Source organism: Enhydra lutris, unplaced genomic scaffold (genome assembly GCF_002288905.1).
Source record: "Enhydra lutris kenyoni isolate GAN:26980312 unplaced genomic scaffold, ASM228890v2 scaffoldscaffold13, whole genome shotgun sequence".
NCBI classification, from domain to species: Eukaryota; Metazoa; Chordata; class Mammalia; order Carnivora; family Mustelidae; genus Enhydra; species Enhydra lutris.
The window spans coordinates 12,162,966-12,186,727 of NW_019154097.1; the positions used below are offsets into that span (position 1 = coordinate 12,162,966).

Below are 23,762 nucleotides of genomic sequence, written 5' to 3' on the forward strand. Positions count from 1 at the left end.
TCTGTTGTTTTCCCACAGGTTGGTCCTAACAATGTTCATGTGGCTCTTTCCCTGGTTGAATACAAGCCAGAACTTCAGAAAGCAATGGAATTTGTCTTTGGAACAACGTTTGTTTGTAATAATATGGATAATGCAAAAAAAGTGGCCTTTGATAAAAGGATAATGACTAGAACTGTAACTCTTGGAGGTGAAATATTTGATCCTCATGGGACATTGAGTGGAGGTAGGTTGCTTTTTTATTTATTTACAAAGAATAAAAATTGGTAATGTTTAATTCATTCTATGTCAGGTGCTATACATATTTGCTTTTTTTTTCCTTGTTCATTCCTTACAACTCTTCCATAAAGGTAGTTTTATTACTTTTCCCATTCTTTTAGGGAATGAAATTGAAATTAGAAGAAATTTAGTAATTCATTTAATAGCAAACAGTGTTAGAACTAGTATTTTAACTCAGAGTTGGACTTCAGAGCTAATGTTGAACCACTACTAAATATTCTTTCCACTTATGTTTATCGAGAACTTAGGATATGCCAGGAACCATACCATTAGTTTATTGAATGGTTCAGTAGTTCTAGGAGATAGGTACGATTGTAAAAAGGAGAATCAGAAAACAGTTCTTAAGCATATCAGTTTACTAGTGATTTAAATATCTCTAGTAAACTGATATGCTTAAGAACTGTTTTCTGGAAAGATTTATGGAGTTGACTTTTTATTTATTTTTAGGGCTGGTTGTGGTTTTTTTGGGCTTAAACCTAAATGATGAAAAAAGGTAAAAATAAATAACTAGAAGAGACAAACAGCAACAAAAGGAAAAGCCTAGAAGATAAGATTAATACTCTAATGTACTGCATGTATTAAAAGTAAAGGGGAACTGGAACTTTCTTGTACCATACACTAAAATAAACTCTAAATGGTTGAAAGACCTAAATGTGAGACAGGAATCCATCAAAATCCTAGAGGAAAACACAGGCAGCAACCTCTTTGACCTCGGCCACAGCAACAACTTCCAAAACACATCTCCAAAGGCAAGGGAAACAAAAGCAAAAATGAACTATTGGGACTTCATCAAGATAAAAAGCCTTTACACAGCAAAGGAAACAGTCAACAAAATTAAAAGGCAACGTACAGAATGGGAGAAGATATTTGCAAATGTCTTATTAGATAAAGGGCTAGTATCCAAAAATCTATAAAGAACTTGTTAAACTCAACACCGAAAAAAAACCAAAAAATCCATTCAAGAAGCAGGCAGAAGAAATGAACAGACATTTCTCCAAAGAGGACATACAAATGGACAAGAGACACATGAAAGAAAAAATTCTCTACATCACTTGGCATCAGGGCAATAAAATCAAAACTAAATGAGAGACCACCTCACACTGGTCAGAATGGCTACTCTCCTTAATCCCTGTAATGCATTTCACCGATCACCTTACCAACCGTCTATCTGGTAACATCAGTTTGTTCGCTATAGTTTAGAGCCTTTCTCAGCTTATCTCTCTTTCTCTCCTTTGTTTCTTAAATTCCACATACGAGCGAAAGCATATGGTATTTCTCTAACTGACTTATTTCACTTAGCTTTATATTTCCTAGTTCTATCCATGTCTTTGCAAATGGCAAGATTTCCTTCTTTCTTACAGCTGAATAATATTCCATTGTGTTCTATGTGTGTATATGTATGCACACATACATACACCGCCTCTTCTTTAGCCATTCTTCACTTAATGGAGAAGTGGGCTGGTTGCATAATTTGGATATTGTAAATAATGCTGCAGTAGACATAAGGGTGCATGTATCCCTTTGAATTAGTGTTTTTGTATTTTTTGTGTAAATATCCAATGGTGTGATTGATAGATCATAGGGTGGTTCCATTTTTAACCTTTTGAGGAACCTCCACACTGCTTTCCACAGGGGTTGCACTAGTCTGCATTCCCACCAACAGTGCAAAAAGAGTTCCTGTTTCTTTACATCCTCTGCCGCACTTGTCTCTTATGTTTTTCATTTTAGCCATTCTGACAGATATGAGGTGATACCTCGTAGTTTCGATTTGCCTTTCCCTGCGGAGTATGCTACGCATCTTTTCATTTGTCTATTGGTCTTCTGTATTTCTTATTTGGAAAATGTCTCTTCATGTCTTCTGCTCATTTTTAATTGGATTTTTTGGGTTTGGGGTGTTGAGTTTTATTAGTTTTTTATATATTTTGGATACTAATCCTTTATCAGATATGTCAGGTGCAAATATCTTCTCCCATTCTGTAGGCTTTTAGTGTTGTTGATTGTTAATTTGTAGTATGGAAGCTTTTTGTTTTCATGTAGTCCCAAATGTTTATTTTTGCTTCTATTTCCCTTGCCTTGAGAGATGTGTCTAGAAAAATGTTGCTATGACTTGTATCAGTGACATTACTATCTGTACTGTCTTCCAGGAATTTTATGGTTTCAGGTCTTACATGTCCGTCTTTATAACCTTACTCTTAGAACTGCTTTTGCTCTATTCTAAAAGTTTTGGACTGTTGTGTTTTCATTTTCATTTGCTTCTATGTATCTTTGAATTTCTTTGATTTTTCTGGCTGACCCATTCATTATTTAGTAGCATGTTTTTATCCTCCATGTATTTGTCTTCTTTGTGGACCTTTTTTCTTGTGCTTGATTTCTAGTTTCATAGTGTTGTGGTCTGAAAAGATGCATAGTAAAACTTCAGTCTTTTTGAATTTGTTGAGACTTCTTTTGTGGCCTAATATGTCATCTGTTCTGGAGAATTTTCCCTGTGTACCTGAATAGAATGTGTTTTCTGCTATTTAGGATGAAATGTTCTGAATATATTTGTTAAATCCATTTGTTCCCGTGTATCCTTCAAAGCCACTGTTTCCTTATAGATTTTCTGACCAATCTTTCCACTGATGTAAGTGGGGTATTAAAGTCCTCTACTATTATTGTATGACTCTTGATTAGTTTATTTATGCTATTAACTGTTTTATATATTTGGTACTCCCATGTTGAGTGTGTAAATATTTACAGTTGTTCAGTTCTTTTGTTGGATAGTCCCCTTTATTATTATATAGTGTCTTTGTCTCTTATTATAGTCTTTGTTTTAAAATCTGTTTTGTCTGATATATGTTGTCTATTCCAGCTTTATTTTGACATCCATTTGTGTGATAAATGTTTCTTCATCCCCTTACTTTCAACTTCAGGTGACTTTAGGTCTGAAATGTCTCTTATAGGCAGCATACAGATGGGTCCTTCTTTTTTTTTTTTTCTTTTTAATGCATTCTGTCACCCTATTTCTTTTGATTGGGTGTTTAGTCCATTGGCATTCAGAATAATTATTGATAGGTATGTATTTATTGCCATTTTACTTGTTTCTGAAGTTTTTCTCATCCTTGCTCCTCTTTCTTTCATGTATGCTGGTTTTGGTTTTCTGTAATGATACTATTTGCATTCCTTTTTCTTCCTTTCATTTCTTTTAGTGGTTTTAAATTTTTGGCTATCTTTAGGTTTGCGTATAATATCTTTTGCATGTAGCAGTCTATATTAGGAAACAATTTGCTTAAGTTTGAGCCCAATTTTACTGTTCCCCTCCCCACATTTAGGTATTTGGATATTTTACATCCTTGTGTTTTGGGAATTCCTTATTGTTGTTGTTGTTGTTGTTGTTGTTTTTTAAGAAATATTTTTATTACTTCTGTGTTCCCCACTTTGTTGCTGTCACTTTGGTCTTTCCTTGCTAGTCAGTCTCTTGCAGGTCTGGTGTAGTGGCCATGAACTGCTTTAATTTTTGTTTTTCTGTTTCTTTCTCCTTTTATCCTGAATGATAGCCTCACTGGATAGAATATTCTTGGCAGCATCTTTTTCTCACTCACTTTCAGTATTTCGTGCCACTCCTTGCTGGCCTTCAAAGATTTTGCTGAAAAATCTGCTGGTAGCCTTGTGGTTTCCCTGATAGGTTGCTGTCTTCTCTTGTCTTGATCCTTTTAAAATTTAGACATCTTAATTACAATATGTCTTCATGTGGATCTGCTTTTGTGGATTTTTTGGGGTGGGGGGCGTTCTTCGTCTCCTGGGTCTGGTTATCTGTTTCGTTCCCCAGATTAGGGAAGTTTTTAGGTATTATTTCTTCAAACTTTCTATCCCCCTTTCTCTCTCTTATTCTTCTGGGATCCCTACCATATGAATGTTACTACACTTAATGGAAATTACTGAGTTCCCTAAGTCTGTTTTCTTTTTGCATAATTCTTTTTTCTCTTTTAAGGTTGATTATTTTCCATCCCTCTTCTAGGTCATTAATTTGCTTTTCTGCTTCTTCCAGCCTATTGTCTGTTGCATCACGGGTGTTTGTAAACTCATTTATTGCACTTTTCATCTCTGATTGGTTCTTTTTTTTAAATTTCTGTTAAGGGTCTCATTGATGTCTTCTACTTTTTTTTTTCAAGTGCAATACGTTTATGATCATTACTTTAAATTCTCTTTCAGGGCACCTGGGTGGCTCAGCTGGTTAAGCATCTGTCTACAGCTCAGGTCATGAACCCAGGATCCTGGGATCAAGCCCTGCATTGGGCTCACTGGGGAGTCTGCTTCTCCCTATGCCCCTCCCCTCTATTTGTGCACTCATGCGCTTGCTCTTTTTCTCAAAAATAAATCTTTCAAATTAAATGAATTCTCTTTCACTCATGTTACTTGTATTTGTTTTGCTTGGATCTGTGGCTGTGGCCTAGTTCTGTTCTTTAGGACAGATTTCTCTGTCTTCTCATTTTGTTGATGTTTGTTCCTCTTTCTCTGTGTTAGGAAAGTTCTCTCCTATTCTTGATGGTAATGGCTTGATGGAGAGGAGGTCCCTATAGTGCCCAGCAGTATAGTGTCCCCTATTCTCCAAGACCCAGTGTTTCTGGGAGTGTCTGCATTGTGTTCCGGCCTCTTTATCCTTCAAGTCTGTTGTCTGCAGAGGCTCTCTTTGCCTATTTTGGGCAGTATTTAGTCCCTGGCCTGAATGTGGAACATTTTTAACTAGGTGTGCTCTGATCTTTTAGTGAAATGACACCTGTTGCCAGTGGAACTGAGGCCCTATAAATTCCCACGTTGGGAGACACGGTGTTGCCAGGGCTTTGGACCATTCTTTTGGCGGTGGGAACCTCCTATTCTGGGCCTGAGGCAAGAGTGATTGGGAAGGCGGAATCCACCTGAGCATGGGAGTTGGAGTTTTGGTGTAAGAATGTTAGGTAGCAAGTGTCTGCTGGGTTGATTCCCACAAGTGTCCCTGTGTTTATACTGAGAGGTGGGAGAGGGAAATGATGCCTGCTCATTCCTTTGTTCTAGGAGGGGGTCTATCTGTGAATGCTGCGTCTCTGGGACATGCTTCTAGATGAGGTCACAACCTCCCCACCATGTCCCCTGATGCTCCTCAGAAAGCTGTTACCGTGCTGTTTGTTGGTGGGCTGTTTTCCCCACTCTGCCCAAAGAACAATACCCTTGGGGCTCTCCCAGAGCCAAGCATGCTGACCTTTAAAACTGTAGGTTTAAAGTTCTGCTGGTTGCCATTAACTCATGAAATTTAGACCCTCTCACTTCTGAAGCCAGTTGTTATGGGGATTTGTCTTCCCTGTGTGGCCTCCCCTCTGTGCTAGTCCAGTTCTGACCACAGCTCCTTACTCCACCACGGCTGCTGTTTCTCTCCCAAATCATACCTCCATACTTCCTACCTTCTTTGGTGTGATCTCTTTCCTGCCAGTCTTCAGGTCAATTTCTGGGGCATTTTGGATGATTTCATAGTTATCTAGTTGTATTCATGGTATGAGGTCAGCCTAGGGTCCTTCTATTTTGCTTCCATCTTCCATGCAAATATTGGAGGTAGGTTTTATATCATTGTTTTCTCAAAACTTTGGTAAATAGGATGGGACTTTTTTGTCTTGTTTTTTAAAAACGGAAATTGTGGGTTCAGAATGACTTGATCCAGAGTTTTATTTCTAATTTAAGAATTGGGTTTTCTTTTGAATACCTGCCGTGTCACAGCTATTTAATTAAATACGGAGAAATTAGGGGCGCCTGGCTGGCTCAGTTGGTTAAGCGACTGCTTTGGCTCAGGTCCTGGTTCTGGAGCCCAGAATTGAGTCCTGCATTGGGTTCCCAGCTATGCAGGGAGTCTGCTTCTCCCTCTGACCTTCTCCCCTCTCATTCTCTCTCTCTCTCTCTCTCTCTCTCTCTCAAATAAATAAAATCTTTTAAAATAAATACGGAGAAATTATGTCTCAGCCCTCAAGGAGCTCATACTGTAATAATGAGTCCTGTTGTCCTGTTGCTTTTTTTAAATTTTTCTCAAGTCTCTAAGTTTTTTCTTTTTTCTTTTTTTTTCCTCTTGCATTTTGTCCTATTAGGATAGTCTAGCCACTGGAAATTTTTTTTAATTCAATACATTTTTACCCTTGTTCAGGAAATGTTAAGTTCTAATTTGGGTGTATGCCACTACATCTGTGAAAAGTAAATCAAAAAAATTAAATCTGTCCTTGAGAATAAGATAATCATCATTTTCTTCTTATTCTAACATTTGCCACATTGAGTTTCCAGATCTATGTTGAGTGATTAAGTAACCCTAAATAGTACTTCCTATGTAACAGGCAACATTGTGAGACTCTGCCATCCAGTACAGTAACCATATGCAGCTCTTACACTTAATTACGATAATTAAAGTTAAATGAAAATAATTTCCTCGATTGTCTAGTCACATTTCAAGGACTCTGTGACCACAGATAGTTAATGGGTAACTGGGCAATGCAGATACACAACATTTCTATTATTTTATGAAGATGTATTCTCAGAGCTTTAAATAATGAACTCCTTTCATTCTTACAGCAGCTATGTGGTAGGTATATTACTATCATCTGCAGTATACAGTTGTGGAAACTAATGTACAGAGTGGTTAAATAACTGTGGGTAACTGGCAAAGCCCAAGATTTGAATTCAGGTTATCTGTTTTCACTGTTTATGCTTTTAACCAAATCAAGAGACTGTATAATGCCTGTGACTTAATTTCTTTCTAGGCCAAGGAAACAATAGCTGTGAAATGAGTTCCAGTATATACAATAAGAGGATTAGTATCTATAATTGGAGGATAAAGAGAGATGATATATTTTTAAATATATAAAATATAAGAAACATTTTAGATTTCATTGATTTGGATGTTCTTGAAGTTCCTACTTTAGGGATGGCAAAAATATCCCTGTATCATCTTACCAAAGTGCTCATATAGCATTGCTAATTGACCTTTGCATTCTCCCATCAAACCTAGAGTTTTCTTGCCAACATAACTCAACCTATTATTGTCAGACAATTATAGTTGCTTGTAAAGTGAAACGAATTTCCTCTGCTTCCTCTGCTATATCAAAGTTTAGGCCAGGTTAGAATGTGGTAAAAAATAGCCCCCAAATCTCAGTCACTTATAATGAGTACCATAATTATGCTACTTTACCTGTAGGTCATTTATCTCTTTGTTCATTGTTACTCTCTTTCTGGAACCCAGGCTGAGGGAAAAATAGTCCCTACTTTGAACATGCTTTTCTCAGGGGAGAGGGAAAACAAATGGTGAATTATGTGCTGTCTTTTAAAGCTTACTTTCAAAAGAGGCACATTTTCCATTTCATTGGTCAGAGCAAACCACATGGCTCAGCCGATACTGGAGAGGAAAATGGCCCTGAGAGGAATGGGCCCAGTAGGAAGGGGCAGTGATTATTTTGAATAAACAATCTATCACATCTGCTTACAAGTATTTTCTTATCAAGTATCTATGTCCCAAGATTCTAATGATAAAATCAATTCTGTATCAACTCTGCTTAGAAGTATCTTCTTATCAAGTATGTATGCCCTGAGATTCTAATGATAAAATGAGTTCTGTATCTTTACTATAAAAGATTGACTATTGAATCTTTTCAAGTATAATTCTTAGAAAGTTTTTGTCTACTAAATATGCAGTAACTTAATGTCTAAGGCCTGTTACAATTTATTTCTATCAGGTGCTCGATCCCAGGCAGCTTCTATTTTAACCAAGTTTCAAGAACTCAAAGATGTTCAAGATGAACTGAGAATCAAGGAGAATAAGCTACAGACTCTAGATGAGGAATTAGCAGGTCTTAAAAATACAGCTGAAAAGTAAGACTTTTGTCAGATTAAGTTATATTTCTGTGTGTTCTTTTTGGTCAAAGACTCCCATGGTAGAAAATGAAATAATTTTATCTAAAGGAATACAACTTCTGCCTTTTTTCATAATATCCTTGCTTTTATTTGAATAAATTATGAGTTGATAACTTGATATCAGTTTTTTACTTTTTCTGATAAAAATAATGTCTTTCTTGTAAGGAAATAGGGAAAGCTAATTAAACAAAAGGAAGAAAAAAAAACAGCCATATATTTTTCTTTCCCTGTTGAGATATACTGTTTACATTTTACTGGGATTGGTGGGAAAATCCATAGATACTCTGGAGATTGATACCAGAGGATACTGGAGTCCTTGGTTTAAATTATGAACAGTATAGCATCATTTCGGATGCCAACTTTAGCAGCTTGTGGCAGTCCTATAGATAATAAAGATCGCTGGGTTGCCTACTGAGGAAGTAAATAAGTTCATGTCAGAAAGACACTGTTAAAATTAAAGTATTTCCTTACAGTGTTTCTTCTGTATGGTGTGGATATGGGTATGCATGTGTGCTTCTCAACATTACTTCTGTTTGTGTATGATATGGGTAGATACATATTTTTATTTTTTTGCAATTGGGATCATGCTATTTAATGTAACTTTTTTTTTTGGTCAGTTAATGTTTTTTACTACTGAGTGCCTCCTGTTTGCCAAGTACTCTTTTGGGAGTGGGAATGTAGCAGTAAACCAAACAGATAAATCTCTTCCTTCTTGTTTTCATATATATAGCTGGGAAAACAATAAAAAGAGTTAAATTGGTAAAACATTAGATAATGCTAACTCCAAAGAGAGGAAAAATGCCAGAAACTTAAAAAGTACATTATTTGAATGTTTTTAAGTTTTTCTAGTCTCTCTGAAGATGACAAATGGGAACAGTTAAAACCAAAGATTTTATTCAGAATTCACAATACTGAATAAAGGTTAAAATATATATGCTAACAAACTAGAAATATATATATATGTAGTATATATATATTTGTACATTTTAAGCATTCATCTTCTGAATTACCAAAGCTTGGAATAGTGCCAAAACTTTTTTGGACTACTATACATATGGAAGAGATGGTCATAATCATTCTAAGATAGAAATTTTATCAAAATGCCCACTTTCAAACATATACATGTAAAGTCTGCTTTTACCTTCATTAACATAAATTGCCAAGAAGTGAATGAACTTTTCTCTGTGAAAAAGATGGGAGTTACTGAGATCTGTGGAAGCTTTGGCAAAGCAGTGAGTTTGTAGTTGTATTTTGCTTGGGACTGTTAAATGATCCAATACTGGTGGATAAAGTTATTTTGCAGAATTGTCTTTTGGACTGATTGTGGCATTGAGGTCAAGGAAAGGAAATAGATTCTTAAAAATAATGAGAGTGGGAGGCACCTGGGTGCCTGAGTCAGTTAAGCATCTGACTTGATTTCAGCTCAGGTCTTGATCTGAAGATTTTGAGTTCAAGCCCTGCGTTAGGCTCCATGCAGAGCATGGAGCCTACTTTTAAAATATGAAAGTGGAAAGGTCTTAAAGCCATTCTTTCATGGACCATATTAGGAAAATAGCTTCTAACTTCTTTCAAATTTCTGCACTCCACGTTTTTAAAATGAATTGAGAAATGGCTTGAAAATTATGGCTTTAATTGCTGTCAAGCATTCTCAGGCAAGAATACTCTAGGGAGTATTTATGTTTTATAAGTTGCTTCCTTCCTTTTTCCTCAGACCTCATGAATTTCTAGTGCCAAACTTCTTTGTGAATTTATTACAGCTTGAAATTTCACTGCAGCTGAATTAGCTAAATACCTTCCAAAGAAAGAATTCTCAGCAGCTAGAAATAGGCTAAAATTTTAGGATTTGCAAGAAGAGCGCACTGTAATGTTTAAGTACTGTACCTTTTTGAACTGTTGGTCTCATTACAAAATTTAGGGGAACTATGTGTAATAATTGAAAATGGGAATTGATAACCAGATTTTTGAAATTTTGTGTGGTGGTTACATTTAATGTGTTTTTTTTGGTGGGGAGCTAGGGTGGAGTTTTTCTTGGTAAGGATCAGTAGGAGAGACCATTTTTAAGGGAACCTATTTATTCCAAGGTTACTTTTAGTGTTTTCTAAAATTAAGAGTATTTCTGTAAATAGTTATTATCAATATTGGTCAGAGTGCTTTACCTTCAGTGACCTTTGATGAATTTGATGCCTCAAAAACATGAGTCATCAAAGCTATTCTTGTAATCAGTGGTATCTTATATTGTTTATATTGTGAGCTTATTTTAGGTAGGCGCCTGTAGTTTAAATGCATATCTCAAATATCAGAAAAGTTGTGATCATTTATTGTAAATTTCTCTGTTTCTAAGGTATCGCCAACTAAAACAGCAGTGGGAACTGAAAACTGAGGAGGCAGATTTATTACAAACCAAGCTCCAGCAAAGCTCGTATCATCAGCAACAAGAAGAATTAGATGCTCTTAAAAAAATCATTGGTAAGATAAAAACATTCTGTGCTTAACCTTACTTTAGATATTTTAGATCTCTTTATTATATATGTATTTGAATTAATCACTCTAAATACTTTTATTATTAGATATTATTATTATATTGCCAAGTTCTGCCCATTTGTAGCAGTGTACATTTCCACCAGTGACCTATGAAAGTTCTCATTTCTCCAAATCCTTTCTTTTCTCAAAAGACTAAAATATCTCCAATCTGATTGTTCTGAAGGGATAGCTCATTAGTATTTTAACTTGCAGATCCTTGATTCGCTGGTGAAGCTTGGGATCTGTGTATGTTCCTTGGACCTTGGACCTTTTGGTTTCTACTTCTCTGAATTTTCTTTCTTTTCCCCATTTTTCTTTTGAGTTGTTATGGTTTGTTTCTGTTATGCTTGTATTTCTGTATGCTTGTATGTTCTGATTTCCTGTAGATTATCTGCATTACGAAAATCTTTTGGTTTATGTGCTTGTCTTTTAACTTTACTTATAGTATTTTTGTTAAACGGAAATTTTAAATGTTTGACGTAATTCACTTTATAGCCGTCTCTACCTCTAATTTTAAGAACTTGTCCTATACTTAATTAGAACTTAATTGTATATGGTAGTTTTAGTTTTTCTCATTCTTTAGGTCAATATTCCCACTAATAGATTTCTTCCCTTTTTATAAAAGTAAAAATTAGCCCATTTTGTCCCCCCCCCCCCCCAACCTCTGCCAACCTTTCATCTGTTCTCTGTATGCGTTAGCTAGGCTTTTTTAAAAATTGGTTAAGATTCCATATGTAAGTGATTTTGTACTTCTCTTTTTTTCACTTAGCATAATGCCTTCAAGGTCCATCCATATTGTTGCAAATGGCAAGGTTTTCTTTTTTATGGCTGAATAATATTCTATTGTATATTACATGCATACATTATCTTGATCCGTTCATCCATGGGTGGGTGCTTAGGTTGTTTCCATATCTTGGCTATTATAAATAATGCTGCAGTGACCACCGGGGTGCATATATATATTTTTTTGAGTTAGTGTTTTGTTTTCTTCAAATACCCAGAAGTGGAACTTTTATTTAGATCATACTGATTTTTTAATTATTTGAGGAACCTCCATACTGTTTTCCGATGTTGCCGCGCCAGTCTGCATTCCCACTAGCAGTGCGTGAGTGTTCCTTTTTCTCCATGTCCTCTCCAACGCTTGTTATTTCTTGTGTTTTTTTTTTTTTTTTAAGTTTTTATTTATTTGACAGAGAAAGAGAGATCACAAGTAGGCAGAGAGGCAGGCAGAGAGGGGGAGCAGAGCAGAGAGCCCGATGTGGGGCTTGCTCCCAGGACCCTGAGATCATGACCTGAGCTGAAGGCAGAGGCTTAACCCACTGAGCCACCCAGGGAGCCCTATTTCTTGTTTTTGGATAATAGCCCTTCTAATAGGTATGAGATGGTATCTCATTATAGTTAGGATTTTTATTTCCCTGATGCTTAGTGATGTTAGTATCTTTTCATGCAACTATTGACTAGGTCTTCTGTAGAAAAGTGTGTATTCAGATACTGTACCCATTTTTTAATCAGACTTTGACTTTTTCTTTTGAGTTGTATGGGTTCTTTATGTATTTGGGATATTAACCCCTTATCGATAAGTGATGTGCACATATTTTCTCTCCTTCATTAGGTTGCCTTTTATTGATGGGTTTTTTTACTCTTGCTTTTTAGTTTGATATTGTCCACTTATCTTTGCTTCTGTTGTGTTTGCTTTTAGTGTGAAATCCAAAGAAAATCACTGCTAAGACCAGTGCCAGGGAGCTTATCACTTACATTTTCTTCTAGGAGTTTTATGGTTTCAGGTCTTACATTCAAGTCTTTAATCTATTTTGAGTAAAATTTTATGTGTAGTATAAGGAAGTGGTCCAGTTTCATTCTTTTGCATGTGGCTGTCCAGTTTTCCTAGCACCATTTATTGAAGAAAGTGCCCCTTCTTCATTGTATATTCTTGGCTCCTTTGTCATAAATTAATTGACCATACATGCATGGGTTTATTCCTGGGCTCTGTTTTGTTCATTGACTGATGTGTCTGTTTTTAATGCTAATTCCATACTGTTTTGATTACTATAGCTTTGTATTATAGTTTAAATCAGGAAGTATGATGTCTCCACCCTTGTTTTTTCTCAAGATAGCTTTGGCTACTCAGAATCTTTTATGATTCCATACAGATTTTAGGATTGTTTGAAAAAATGCCATTAAAATTTTGATAAGGATTTCAACAAATCTGCGGATTGCTTTAGGTAATAACAGACATTTTAACAGTATCCTCCCAATCCATGAGTACAGCATATCTTTCCATTTATTTGTGTCTTCTTCAATTTCTTTTATCAGTGAGTTACAGTTTTCTGTGTATGTGTCTTTCTACCTCCTAGGTTAAATTTATTCCTAGGTACTTTTTTCTTTTTGATGTAATTATAAGTAGGATTGTTCTCTTAATTTCTCTGACAGTTCATTATTAGTACATAGAAACAGATTTTTGTACATTGATTTTTGTATCCTACAACTTTTTTGAATATGTCTATTCTGACAGTTTTTTATTGGAGTCTAGGATTTTCTGTATATAATATGTCATCTGCAAATAGAGATAGTTTAACTCCTTTCTAATATGGATGCCTTTGTTTGTTTCTTTCACCTTATTGCTCTGAGTAAGTCTTCTAGTACTATGTTGATGAAAAATGGCAAGAGTCCTTCTTTTTTTTTTTTTTTTAAATATTTTATTTTTTATTTATTTGAGAGAGAGACAGTGAGAGAGAGCATGAGCGAGGAGAAGGTCAGAGAGAGAAGCAGACTCCCCGCGGAGCCGGGAGCCCGATGCGGGACTCGATCCCGGGACTCCAGGATCATGACTCCAGGACGACGAAGGCAGTCGTCCAACCAACTGTTTTGTTTCTGATCTTAGAAGAAAAACTTTCAGCTTCTCAGTATTCAATACAATGTTAGCTGTGGGCTTGTCTTGATGGCTTTTTTTATGATGAGATACATTTCATTTATAACCACTTTGTTGAGTTTTGTCATAAATGGATGTTGAAATTGGTCTAATGCTTTTTCTGTGTCTGTTGAAAACATGCTCTTTATCCTTCATTTGGTTAATATGGTGTAGCACATTGACTGCAAATGTTAAACCAGCCTTGCATCCTTGGGATATATTCCAGTTCATCATGGTGTATTATCCTTTTAATGTATCGTTTAGTTCAGTTTGCTAATATTTGCTGAAGGTTTTTGTGTCTGGGTTCATCACGGTTTATTAGGATGTAATTCCCCACCTCAGTATTCTTGTCTGGTTTTGATATCAGGGTAATAGTGGCCTTATGAGTTTCGAAGTGTGCCCTCCTCTTCTGTTTTTTTCAAAGACTTCAAGGGTAGGTATTAAATCTTTGAGTGTTTGGTAGAATTCACCAGTAAAGCCATCTGATCCTGGACCAGATAGGATCTGTATTTCAACATAACATTTCTAGAATAAGGTTGGAACAGTTTATTTTTTAAAATTTTAACCTCCAGTTTTTCAGGCCATTTCTCCTATTAAAAGGTGAATTTATAAGGCTTTTATAAACCATTATCTATAACTTCTAATAGTTGAAGGACCTCATTTAGCCACATTTGCCTACTTTATGATGCAGAGGAAAGTGAGGAGACCTTAAAAAACACCAAAGAAATCCAGAAAAAAGCAGAAGAAAAATATGAAGTATTGGAGAATAAAATGAAAAATGCAGAGGCTGAAAGAGAGCGAGAACTGAAGGATGCTCAGGAAAAACTGGATTTTGCCAAAACGAAAGCAGATGCTTCTAGTAAGAAAATGAAAGAAAAACAACAGGTAATAACCTTTCTTGAAGTGGAACCAATCTTTTATTGTTAATATAGACCTGAAGGTGGTAGAGCTTTTTTGCTGGCCTTACTCATCAGTATTCACCACAACATCTAAAAGCACACTGTGCTTCTTTGGGAAATAAATTATTCATATTCTAAGTCAAAAGACATTTTGCTGAAAGCCTTGTAATGTAGGGTCCTAATTGTAAGGATGGGTTGTATTGTCTTGCTAATTTTAGAGAAAGAGCAAAATTGCCTTTTTGTAAATGCTTCACTTAAGAGTGGACCAAAAGCTTGTATCCTGTAGTAGAGCTAAGTCATGTTGGCTTGAGTGGTGACCTTTCTAATTTGGTGATCATCTCTGAATGGATACTGTGAAAGATGGATACAATACAAAGCATGTTACATTTACAAAGTGCCATTCAGTTGTAGATGGGGGTGATAACTGCTTTTATCTTTTGGATAGTGCCAAAGCTGGAACTTGAACCTAGCTTTTTCTATCTCCGAAGGCTGTGCTCTGAATCACTTTTCTAGACACTTTTATTTAAATCTACTTTCCTCCTATTCTGTCACTAAATACCTGCACAGAGTATCTTCTAACAAACTAAACGGTATAATGGAAAAGAAGAAAATTGAGAAACTTTTTTTTCCGACATTGAGTAATTATGTTTTAAAAAAGGCTTTTCCTCTGCTAATTTATCTCTTATGTAGAATTCTGTATTTATCTCTGTAGGACTAAAAGGATAAAGGAAATAGTTTATGCTAAGTTCTTTGACCTTGTAAAAACTACATACATTTGTCTTTTTTTTTTTTAATGTAGGAAAATAAATTCCCTTTCTCCTTCCGTCTTCAGGGGAAACAGTTTACATGTGGTTTGATAGTTGAATAACTAAGCTGTGGGTCTTACCTGCATGAGAATCTTACTGATTTTATTGACATGTATATATTCATTTTTCAGTAATAGCCTGTTGAATGTGTAGGTAATGGTTTCTTACAGGAAGTTGAAGCTATCACTCTGGAGCTGGAAGAGCTCAAGAGAGAGCATGCATCCTATAAGCAACAACTTGAAGCTGTAAATGAAGCTATCAAATCCTATGAAGTACAGATTGAAGTAATGGCAGCTGAGGTGGCTAAAAACAAGGTAAAGTTTACTCACCATATTGGAGAAATAGCAAGACAAAAACTACGTGTAATTCAAATAGGCAAAGTGTAAATAAAAAAATGACTACCGTAGGAGTTTGGAATGGTGTGGGATTGATCACTAAAGAGTAGGGAGAATGCTAAGTGATCATAGAAACAGCAGATATGGGGAATAGCCATTACCACCCAAAGGGCTGAGCAAGTGCATCCATGGAAGGAACAAATTTGGCAAAGAGCCTCATTGTATCTGTAGGGCTGAAAACCAGATCTAGTTAGAGAAGACAAAACTGTGGCCCCCTGGTGGTGAAGTTTGCTGACGCGGTGAAGCCATCCATAGGGAAATGCCACATGGGATGTCAGGGGAAGTTGGCCATGTGAACATGCTGCAGAGCCCTGCTCCCCTTTTCCCTCTTCTGGTTGTCAGGGCAGCCATGGGAGCTGCTGGCCCTGGCACTGACAAACTTACCTTTGAGAAAAGCATGCCAGAACTGGGATGTAAGCCTCTTTCTACAGTTTCCCTACAGTATCCTTTACTGGAGGGGCTTACTACAGTTGATGCTGGTGGGGGAGAAATGTTCTGATATCAGAAGCGGGGAAGTAAAGGATGGATTTAGGGCTGAGGGGATTTCACATGATATTCTGTCACCCGCAAATTCATAGTGGGTAGGTCTTTATTAGCGATTGTCCGTCATGAATATTGGCTACTCTCTTGTCCCCCTTTCTTTGATTTTGACTTTGAATTGTTTTGTTTCATATTGAGGTATAATTGATAGGTATTAGTTTCAAGGATACAGCCTAATGATTTATTTGTATATATTGCAAAATGACCACCCCAGTGAGTCTAGTTGACATCCACCACCACACAGTTAGGAGTTTTTTTCCCTTCTGATGAGAACTTTTACCATCTACTCTCTCAGCAACTTTTAAATGTACAGTACAGTATCACGGACGGTAGTCACCATGTTGCTGGATTTTTCAATTATGTTGCTGTTGATACTGTTGGTAAATGATATCCTTGATTTTCATGTTAACTGAGTGTAGGTAGTTTTCAAAAAGGGAGTTTCATTCAGTTGATCTTCACTGTGGGGTTTTTGCCTGCCTTGTGTCGTCTACCTCTCTATTTTCTTGTATGTTTTTCCTTTGAAATGATTGTTTTAATTGCAGCATATGGTGTTTTGGAAAGTAGGCCTTTCCTCTTCATTCTCTTCATGACTAAATTCAAATTTTTTTTTTGTTTGTTTTTAACACCTTGACAAATCAATAGAATAACGGTTTTTATTCTTTTTTGAAATTAAGAGATCAAAATGCTTCTCAGCTTTGTGTTTTTGTGTTGCTTATTAAATTTTCTAGTTTCTCTTCAGTTGCTATTTTGCCTCCAAAGTAAATTTTAGTTTTTAAAAGTATCTACTTTTTTTCTGATTTGTCTTAATCTCATTTTTTCATTTTATCCCTCCATATTTTCTGCTGTCTTTCATGGACATCATGTTATAGAATTTTTTTAAAAATTAGATACATGTTTCTAAAGATAAATGTGAAAATAAATTAGCTACTCCATTCTCAGTCTAAATAAAGTCAGTCAGAACATGTACCTATTTCCATTTCTCTTTATGGAAAAGTATAAAATGGTGGTTCTTTCAGGCTCTGCATTCTAAATTGTTTTCCTTTCGTTGATAAGAGTATCAAAGGACACTCCCAGGAGGCTATGTAAAGAAATTGCCTGCTAACTAATTAGACAAAACGAAAATTTCATTTCTGTTCAACCTTAGTGACAGATTTCTTATAAAAAAAGACTAAACTAGTAAAAACTGCAATGCAATTTTTTTTTAAGATTTATTATTTGAGAGAGAGCAAGCATAAGCAGGGGTAGCTGCAGAGGAGAGGGAAAAGCAGGGCTCCCCACGGCTCCCATTGAGTGGGAAGTCTGAGCTGAAGGCAGACGCTTAATCTACTTAGCCACTCAGATACCCCTGCAATGCAATTTTTAACCTGTAGGCATGAGAGAATCTTCATAAACATGTTTTTTTAGATATGGTGTTAGTTAATAAACCCGTGTCTATTATTTTTCCCTTTGGTTAATATCACCAGTGTATTTTTCACTTTCTTTTGTTGTTCTTCAAAGGTTTCAAAAAGCTAAAATACCTTTAGGTTTTTATATGAATGCCATGATTTATTTTCCTTCCTCAAAAGACCTCTAATGACACAGATTAAACATTATAAGGAAATTAAAGCACGTTGAGCACATTCAATAACCTAAGTATAATATTATTTTTGTTGCTCAAAATGATCATTTCCTAATGAGCATGAATAAAAAGTCACTAAATTTTTTATTTGTGTTTTTTTTTTTTTAAGATTTTACTTATTTATTTGACAGAGAGAGATCATAAGTAGGCAGAGAGGCAGGGAGAGAAAGAGGGGAAAGCAGGCTCCCCGCTGAGCAGAGAACCCGATGTGGGGCTTGATCCCAGGACCCAGAGATCATGATCTGAGCCGAAGGCAGAGGGCCAACCCCCTGAGCCACTCAGGTGCCCTTATTTGTGCATTTCATCTTGAATAACCATTCTTCCTTAGAGGCATGTAGCAGATTGTCCTACTTAGGTTTTTACCTATATATGAGTTGAACTAGGTTTTTTTGGTTTAGACATTTCTGAGAGTTCTTTTAAGATCTAGAATGAAGCAAAGGGGTTTCTGGGGGAAGGGTTTGGTGACAGACTGAATTGCAGTTAAAATTACCACTTTGGAGATAGAATAGCTTCAACCATGGAAAGTAGGGGGATAATAAAAGTCAAAGCAAAAAAGTTTTTCTTTGTGCTACAGACCTATCTGTTCAAAAAAGTTTCTCTTATTTTTCTCTTTTGACCCCTGTGCTAGAACCAAACATTATTACCTTCAATTGTCACTGGTAAATATGGCTTATATCTATTGAAGGGAAAAGTAGAAAGCCCCAGCCAACATTCTCCCCCTCCTGGTAAATGATGTATGGGGATCTGTCATATCTTCTTGTTAACTACCAAAAAATGCCACTTTTCTGAGACTTCAAAAGTTAGATTCCTATAGTCCCTCCTCCCCCCTGCAAGTTGATCCCAACTAAGCTGTATCCAGTAGAAACTTTTTTGCTTCCAGAATGAACACTGCATCACACCTTATTACTACTGGTAGAACAAGTTTTCTCCCGTATGTAGATTAGTCATTTTAACAGGGATATAATATGTAGAGGGTTAGGTGGCCATCTGCCTGTAATCACAATCCCAATTACCTAAAAGTTTGTTAGATGATCTTTTAATAAACTAAAAATACATCCATATTACTTTGCTATATGTTGTCTTCAAATTATGTTTCAGGAGTCTGCAAATAAAGCTCAAGAAGAGGTGACCAAGCAAAAAGAAGTGATAACAGCCCAAGACCACGTAATTAAAGCTAAATATGCTGAAGTAGCAACACATAAGGAACAAAACAATGATTCTCAGCTTAAAATTAAGGAACTGGACCACAACATCAGCAAACATAAACGGGAAGCTGAAGATGCTGCTGCAAAGGCATGTTGTATTGTTTATTTTTACCCATAATCAGATTTTTGCTTCTGAGTTGTTGAAATATTCTGGTAAACTGCTCAATGAAGAATTCAGTGTAAATGGCAGAACTGCTGTGTAACAGAATTTTGATGCTTACAGCTATTTAAACAGCTTCTCAGCGACGTTCATTTTCACCAAATGGCATAAATATTTTGTTTCTAAATTTCAGGTACTTATCCCTACCTGCAAGATGTTTTTACCAAATAGTGGTCTCCCATGGAACTGACTGTTTTTTAATCCCCAAATATTCATAGAACTATTACTATATTAGTAGTGATAATATATATTATTTACCTTATTTCAAAACGAATTAAAAACTCACCAAAATATATATACAGGCAACTTCTAAAATGAGGACTTAATTGGCTTCCGGATGTCTTTGTGAGGATCAGTATTGTCAGTTTTGCAGCCTCATCTGAAATCTGATGTTTTGCTAAGCAGCTATCTTTTTAAGGTTATCTCCATTTTTTTGGTCACTCTTTAAAAGTTTCTTCCTTCTATGTAACACAGTGTCTTAAATACTTTAAAGAGAATACATGCTTTTGCAGAAACTCATTACTTGATTAAGAGGCTGCACCCATGAAATCTTAGTAATTCACCTTGCATGTTTTCTAATGAATGTTGAACAGTTTGTTGCCTTTTAAATCTTCTTTAGCACCTTAAAAGTAGAAGAGATTTAACTTCAAAAAAGTTAGAACATACAGAACAGTCACCCCACCCTCTGAAAAAGCCATGTGTGCCGGGTCAGGTGCATGACTTAGTATATTTTTCAAATTTTTACTAAAGATTTTATGTATATGACAGAAAGGGATACAGCAAGAGAGGGAACACAAGCAGGGGAGCAGGAGAGGGAGAAACAGGCTCCCCACTGAGCAGGCAGCCCAATGTGGGGCTCGATCCCAGGACCCTCGGATCAAAACCTGAGCTGAAGGCAGACACTTAACGATTGTGCCATCCAGCCACCCCTCATGACTTAGTTTAAAAAATATGTATTTTTTCATAGTCACATCATTAATATCCTAATATTTTGTTATTACTGATTTCCATTAGCCTGGTAGGCTGGTATTAGTGGATTCACTGAAATATTACCAATGTTAATATTACTGTTAATAATTTTTTATAATTGAAAATGCCAGTAGTGGTGATTGTTGGGGGATTTTATTTATATAGTTAAGGAAGTGAAAAGGAGATTCACAAGTGGAACTGCTAAAAAGTTAAGGAATTTTTGAAGTATGTAGTTTACCAAGTATTTATTGCATACCAATTAGTATCAGATAGTAGGCCAGGCACTAAAGATAAGGATAAGCAACACGTACCCAGAATGCCTTCATAGAGCTTACGGATCAGCAGGGAAGGCAGATTGGAAATGATCATCTTTGGAGCCTGGAGGTGAGACTACCCATGGAATTAGTAAGGATAAATAAATTGACAAGGATTAGATTCTACCAACCAACCTTAAACAATTTTAGTAGAAGAAAGTCTTCCTTAAGCACTATAATTTAAAATTTTTAACTATTTATAGTATATAAAGTACATTTCTATGCCTTGTCAAAAGAGAGTGGCTAAGGGAATAGAGTCAATGTTTAGGGCGGTTTTTTAAAGATTTATGTGAGAGCATGAGCACAGGGAGGGGTGAGGGAGAGGGAGAGAATCCTCAAGCCGACTCCCTGCTGAGTTTGGAGCCCAAGACCCTGAGATCATGATCTGAGTCAAAACCAAGAGTCAGAGGCTCAATCAACTGAGCCAGCCAGGCACCCCCAAGAAACTGGTTTTTAAATATCTATTTGTAAACAATGATAGATGCTTCTATTAACCTCTGTGGCTAGGTCTCTAAAATGCTGAAAGACTATGACTGGATTAATACAGAGAAACACCTCTTTGGGCAACCTAATAGTGCCTATGATTTCAAAACCAACAACCCCAAAGAAGCTGGTCAGAGACTTCAGAAGTTGCAAGAAATGAAGGAGAAACTGGGGAGAAATGTCAACATGAGAGCTATGAATGTTCTGACAGAAGCTGAAGAGCGGGTAAGGCCTTTTCCTTTGACTGTCTGGCCATCTGAGTAGCTTTGATGGCTCTCTCTGACCCCAGCAGTAGTTACTGGAGGAACTCTTTTTCTTGATGCCCTTCATACTAAATTAATTTCTGTTTTCCCCTTTTCATTTCTTTTCTTATTTCATTGTTTTGCATCATCAATTATTTATATATTCTGTTGTATATAACTTTTCTATTGGTTTTGCCATGAACATATTCTACCCTTTTCTTATTCTTGGTGTAAATAAAAACTATACTTTCTGTTCTGGTTAACTTCTTACTTTCTAACCTTTCTTTCACTTGCCTTGAAAGGGCTTTAAAAAATAAGGTGTACTCTGCTATCTGCCTCCTTATCAGTCATTCCAAGCTGTTGTCTTCCTTTTGACTCTAGGGCATAATAGAATTACATAAGTAATGACTAATAGTGTTATATGCATAAGCACTCCTCTACTAATCTGTATGTCCAGCAGCATCTTCTCTTTTTAATGCTCACTTACTTGATAAATGTTATCCATGTCCCCACCCCTGACAAAACCTCTCTGTCTGCCATGTTAAAAGAAAAATCCACAGGGGAAAGCTGTCTGTATTCTTGGCAGCTCTATAGGAAAGCCCTCTGAGTAATTTTATATTATGCCCTATACCTTCTTTAATTTTGCAAAATTCTGTTTGAGTTTGTATCACAGAGTTATGAGAGGTCTCTAAAAGTGGTAATGCTTATGAACTCAATTACTTTTAAGAAGTTTTGCCATAATGGGTTTTTTTTTGGTAATTGTTATTGACATTAGTATCTACAAAGAATCTATATTGTGTTAGATACCAAATAGATCACAACATGAGCATTATTAGCCTATCTATAAAATGTTCCAGCTGATTTTTATTTCTCCATTAAAGCTTTGCAATATATGCCATATTTGTGGGAGAAAATCTTCGGTCTGAATTTGAACTGCCTATCATCATGAAACTTATTCACTTGTTTGCTTTTATTAGATAAGGATAACTGGTCTAATATTTTTTAAAAGAATTCTCCAACTCCATTTCCTTACCAGAGGGAAAGCTTTATTGTTAAGTAAGATGGCCTTTTTTGTTGTATTTTGTGTCTGTCCAAATAAGAAACTACATGGAATTATGCAAGGAATAAGAGAAAATTGTAGAGAGGTTTTAGGAGCTTGGGCATAAAGCAGAGAGGAAGCAAGGGAGCGAGCAGGACTGACTGGAATTTTTAAGGAAGAATTTGGAGCCTCCTTTAGGCTCTGAGGAGAAATGAGTTAAGACAACTTTTAGAAAGTTCTGCTGCTACTCAAGGTGTAATTATCCCTCTGCAGCCTCCCTCAGTTTTTTTTCAGTGAGTTACTACATTAACCAGGAAAAGACCACTCTGAAGATTTGATGTTTGAGCTGAAATTTGAGGCACCAATTATGTCAGATACAGAGAAAGAGCATTCTGGGAAGAGAGAACAATGCATGGGCTGGAAGGCTGTAATGAGCTTATTATGTTCAAGGAACTGAAAAAAAGACCAGGATCAGGGCTGGATCAGGGTGAGGAGTGGGATTCCAAAAAGTCAGAGATAAGGGCTGAATTATGTAGGACTCATATATCATGATGAGGAATTGAACTTACGTGTCACTGCTTAGACTGACCTTAAGAGGAAAGCATGCCAGGGCTACTTTTGAGTTTATACATATGACACACTTCCTTTTTTATCTTGGCTGCTAGAAAGATCTGGTGGAAGTATTACAGGAATCAAAATATTTAGCTTGTCCTATAAATTCTCAATAATAGCAACTAAATTTTACCTATAGGTGATATATTTACTACTTTCTTCATGATTTGGTTTACTCTTAATACAGTTTATTTTTCTGGTAAACAGGAGTATATATTTATATATATATATAAAATATATATATATATAAAATATTATAAAATTAATATATAAAAATTAAACCTCTTTTCCTGACTGAATTCTAGAATGTAAAGAAAATTTTATATTTTTCCTTTAAGTGTGCTTTTTATCTTACTAGTATAATGACTTGATGAAGAAGAAGAGAATCGTAGAAAATGACAAATCCAAAATCCTTGCAACTATAGAAGACCTTGACCAGAAGAAAAACCAAGCCCTAAATATTGCTTGGCAGAAGGTATTTGAACCAAAAATATTATCATTTATTTTATATGAGGCATGGATGAAGAATATTGTCAGGTTTATACATGGAGATGAATTTAAAATGGCTGATTTATGTTTGAATGAAGTACGCACTCATGCCTTAGTTAAAACCTTCTAGACTTTTAAATCCATCTGTCCTTTTGGACTTGACTGGTACCGATTTGCAAAGGTAAGTTTGTGTCCCTCCATCATACTCTTACTCTGACAGTCTACTTCAGAGTAGACTGGTTCCTAGGTTAAATTTCTAACTTTCTAGATTTCTTTATTTTTCATTCTTAACCTTGTTTCCATGTCTATGTTACTGTCAAAGGAGATACCATTTGTCTGAAACCTTAGAGTCTGTCCAATATCTGCCATACCCCACTGCTTGAAGCTGGAAGCA

General features: G+C 36.0%; 1 protein-coding gene across 1 annotated transcript in view; it reads left to right on the plus strand.

The window, feature by feature from the left end:
* The window catches only part of LOC111146264 (structural maintenance of chromosomes 2), a 58,502-nt gene that overhangs the window by 24,934 nt on the left and 9,806 nt on the right, over nt 1–23,762 (plus strand). Inside the window, exons 15-22 of the mRNA XM_022501739.1 lie at nt 19–223; nt 7,992–8,127; nt 10,511–10,635; nt 14,289–14,482; nt 15,473–15,616; nt 18,954–19,148; nt 21,011–21,211; nt 23,238–23,354. Of these exons, the coding sequence (XP_022357447.1) occupies nt 19–223; nt 7,992–8,127; nt 10,511–10,635; nt 14,289–14,482; nt 15,473–15,616; nt 18,954–19,148; nt 21,011–21,211; nt 23,238–23,354 (1,317 nt within the window). The remainder of the gene's footprint in view (nt 1–18; nt 224–7,991; nt 8,128–10,510; nt 10,636–14,288; nt 14,483–15,472; nt 15,617–18,953; nt 19,149–21,010; nt 21,212–23,237; nt 23,355–23,762) is intronic.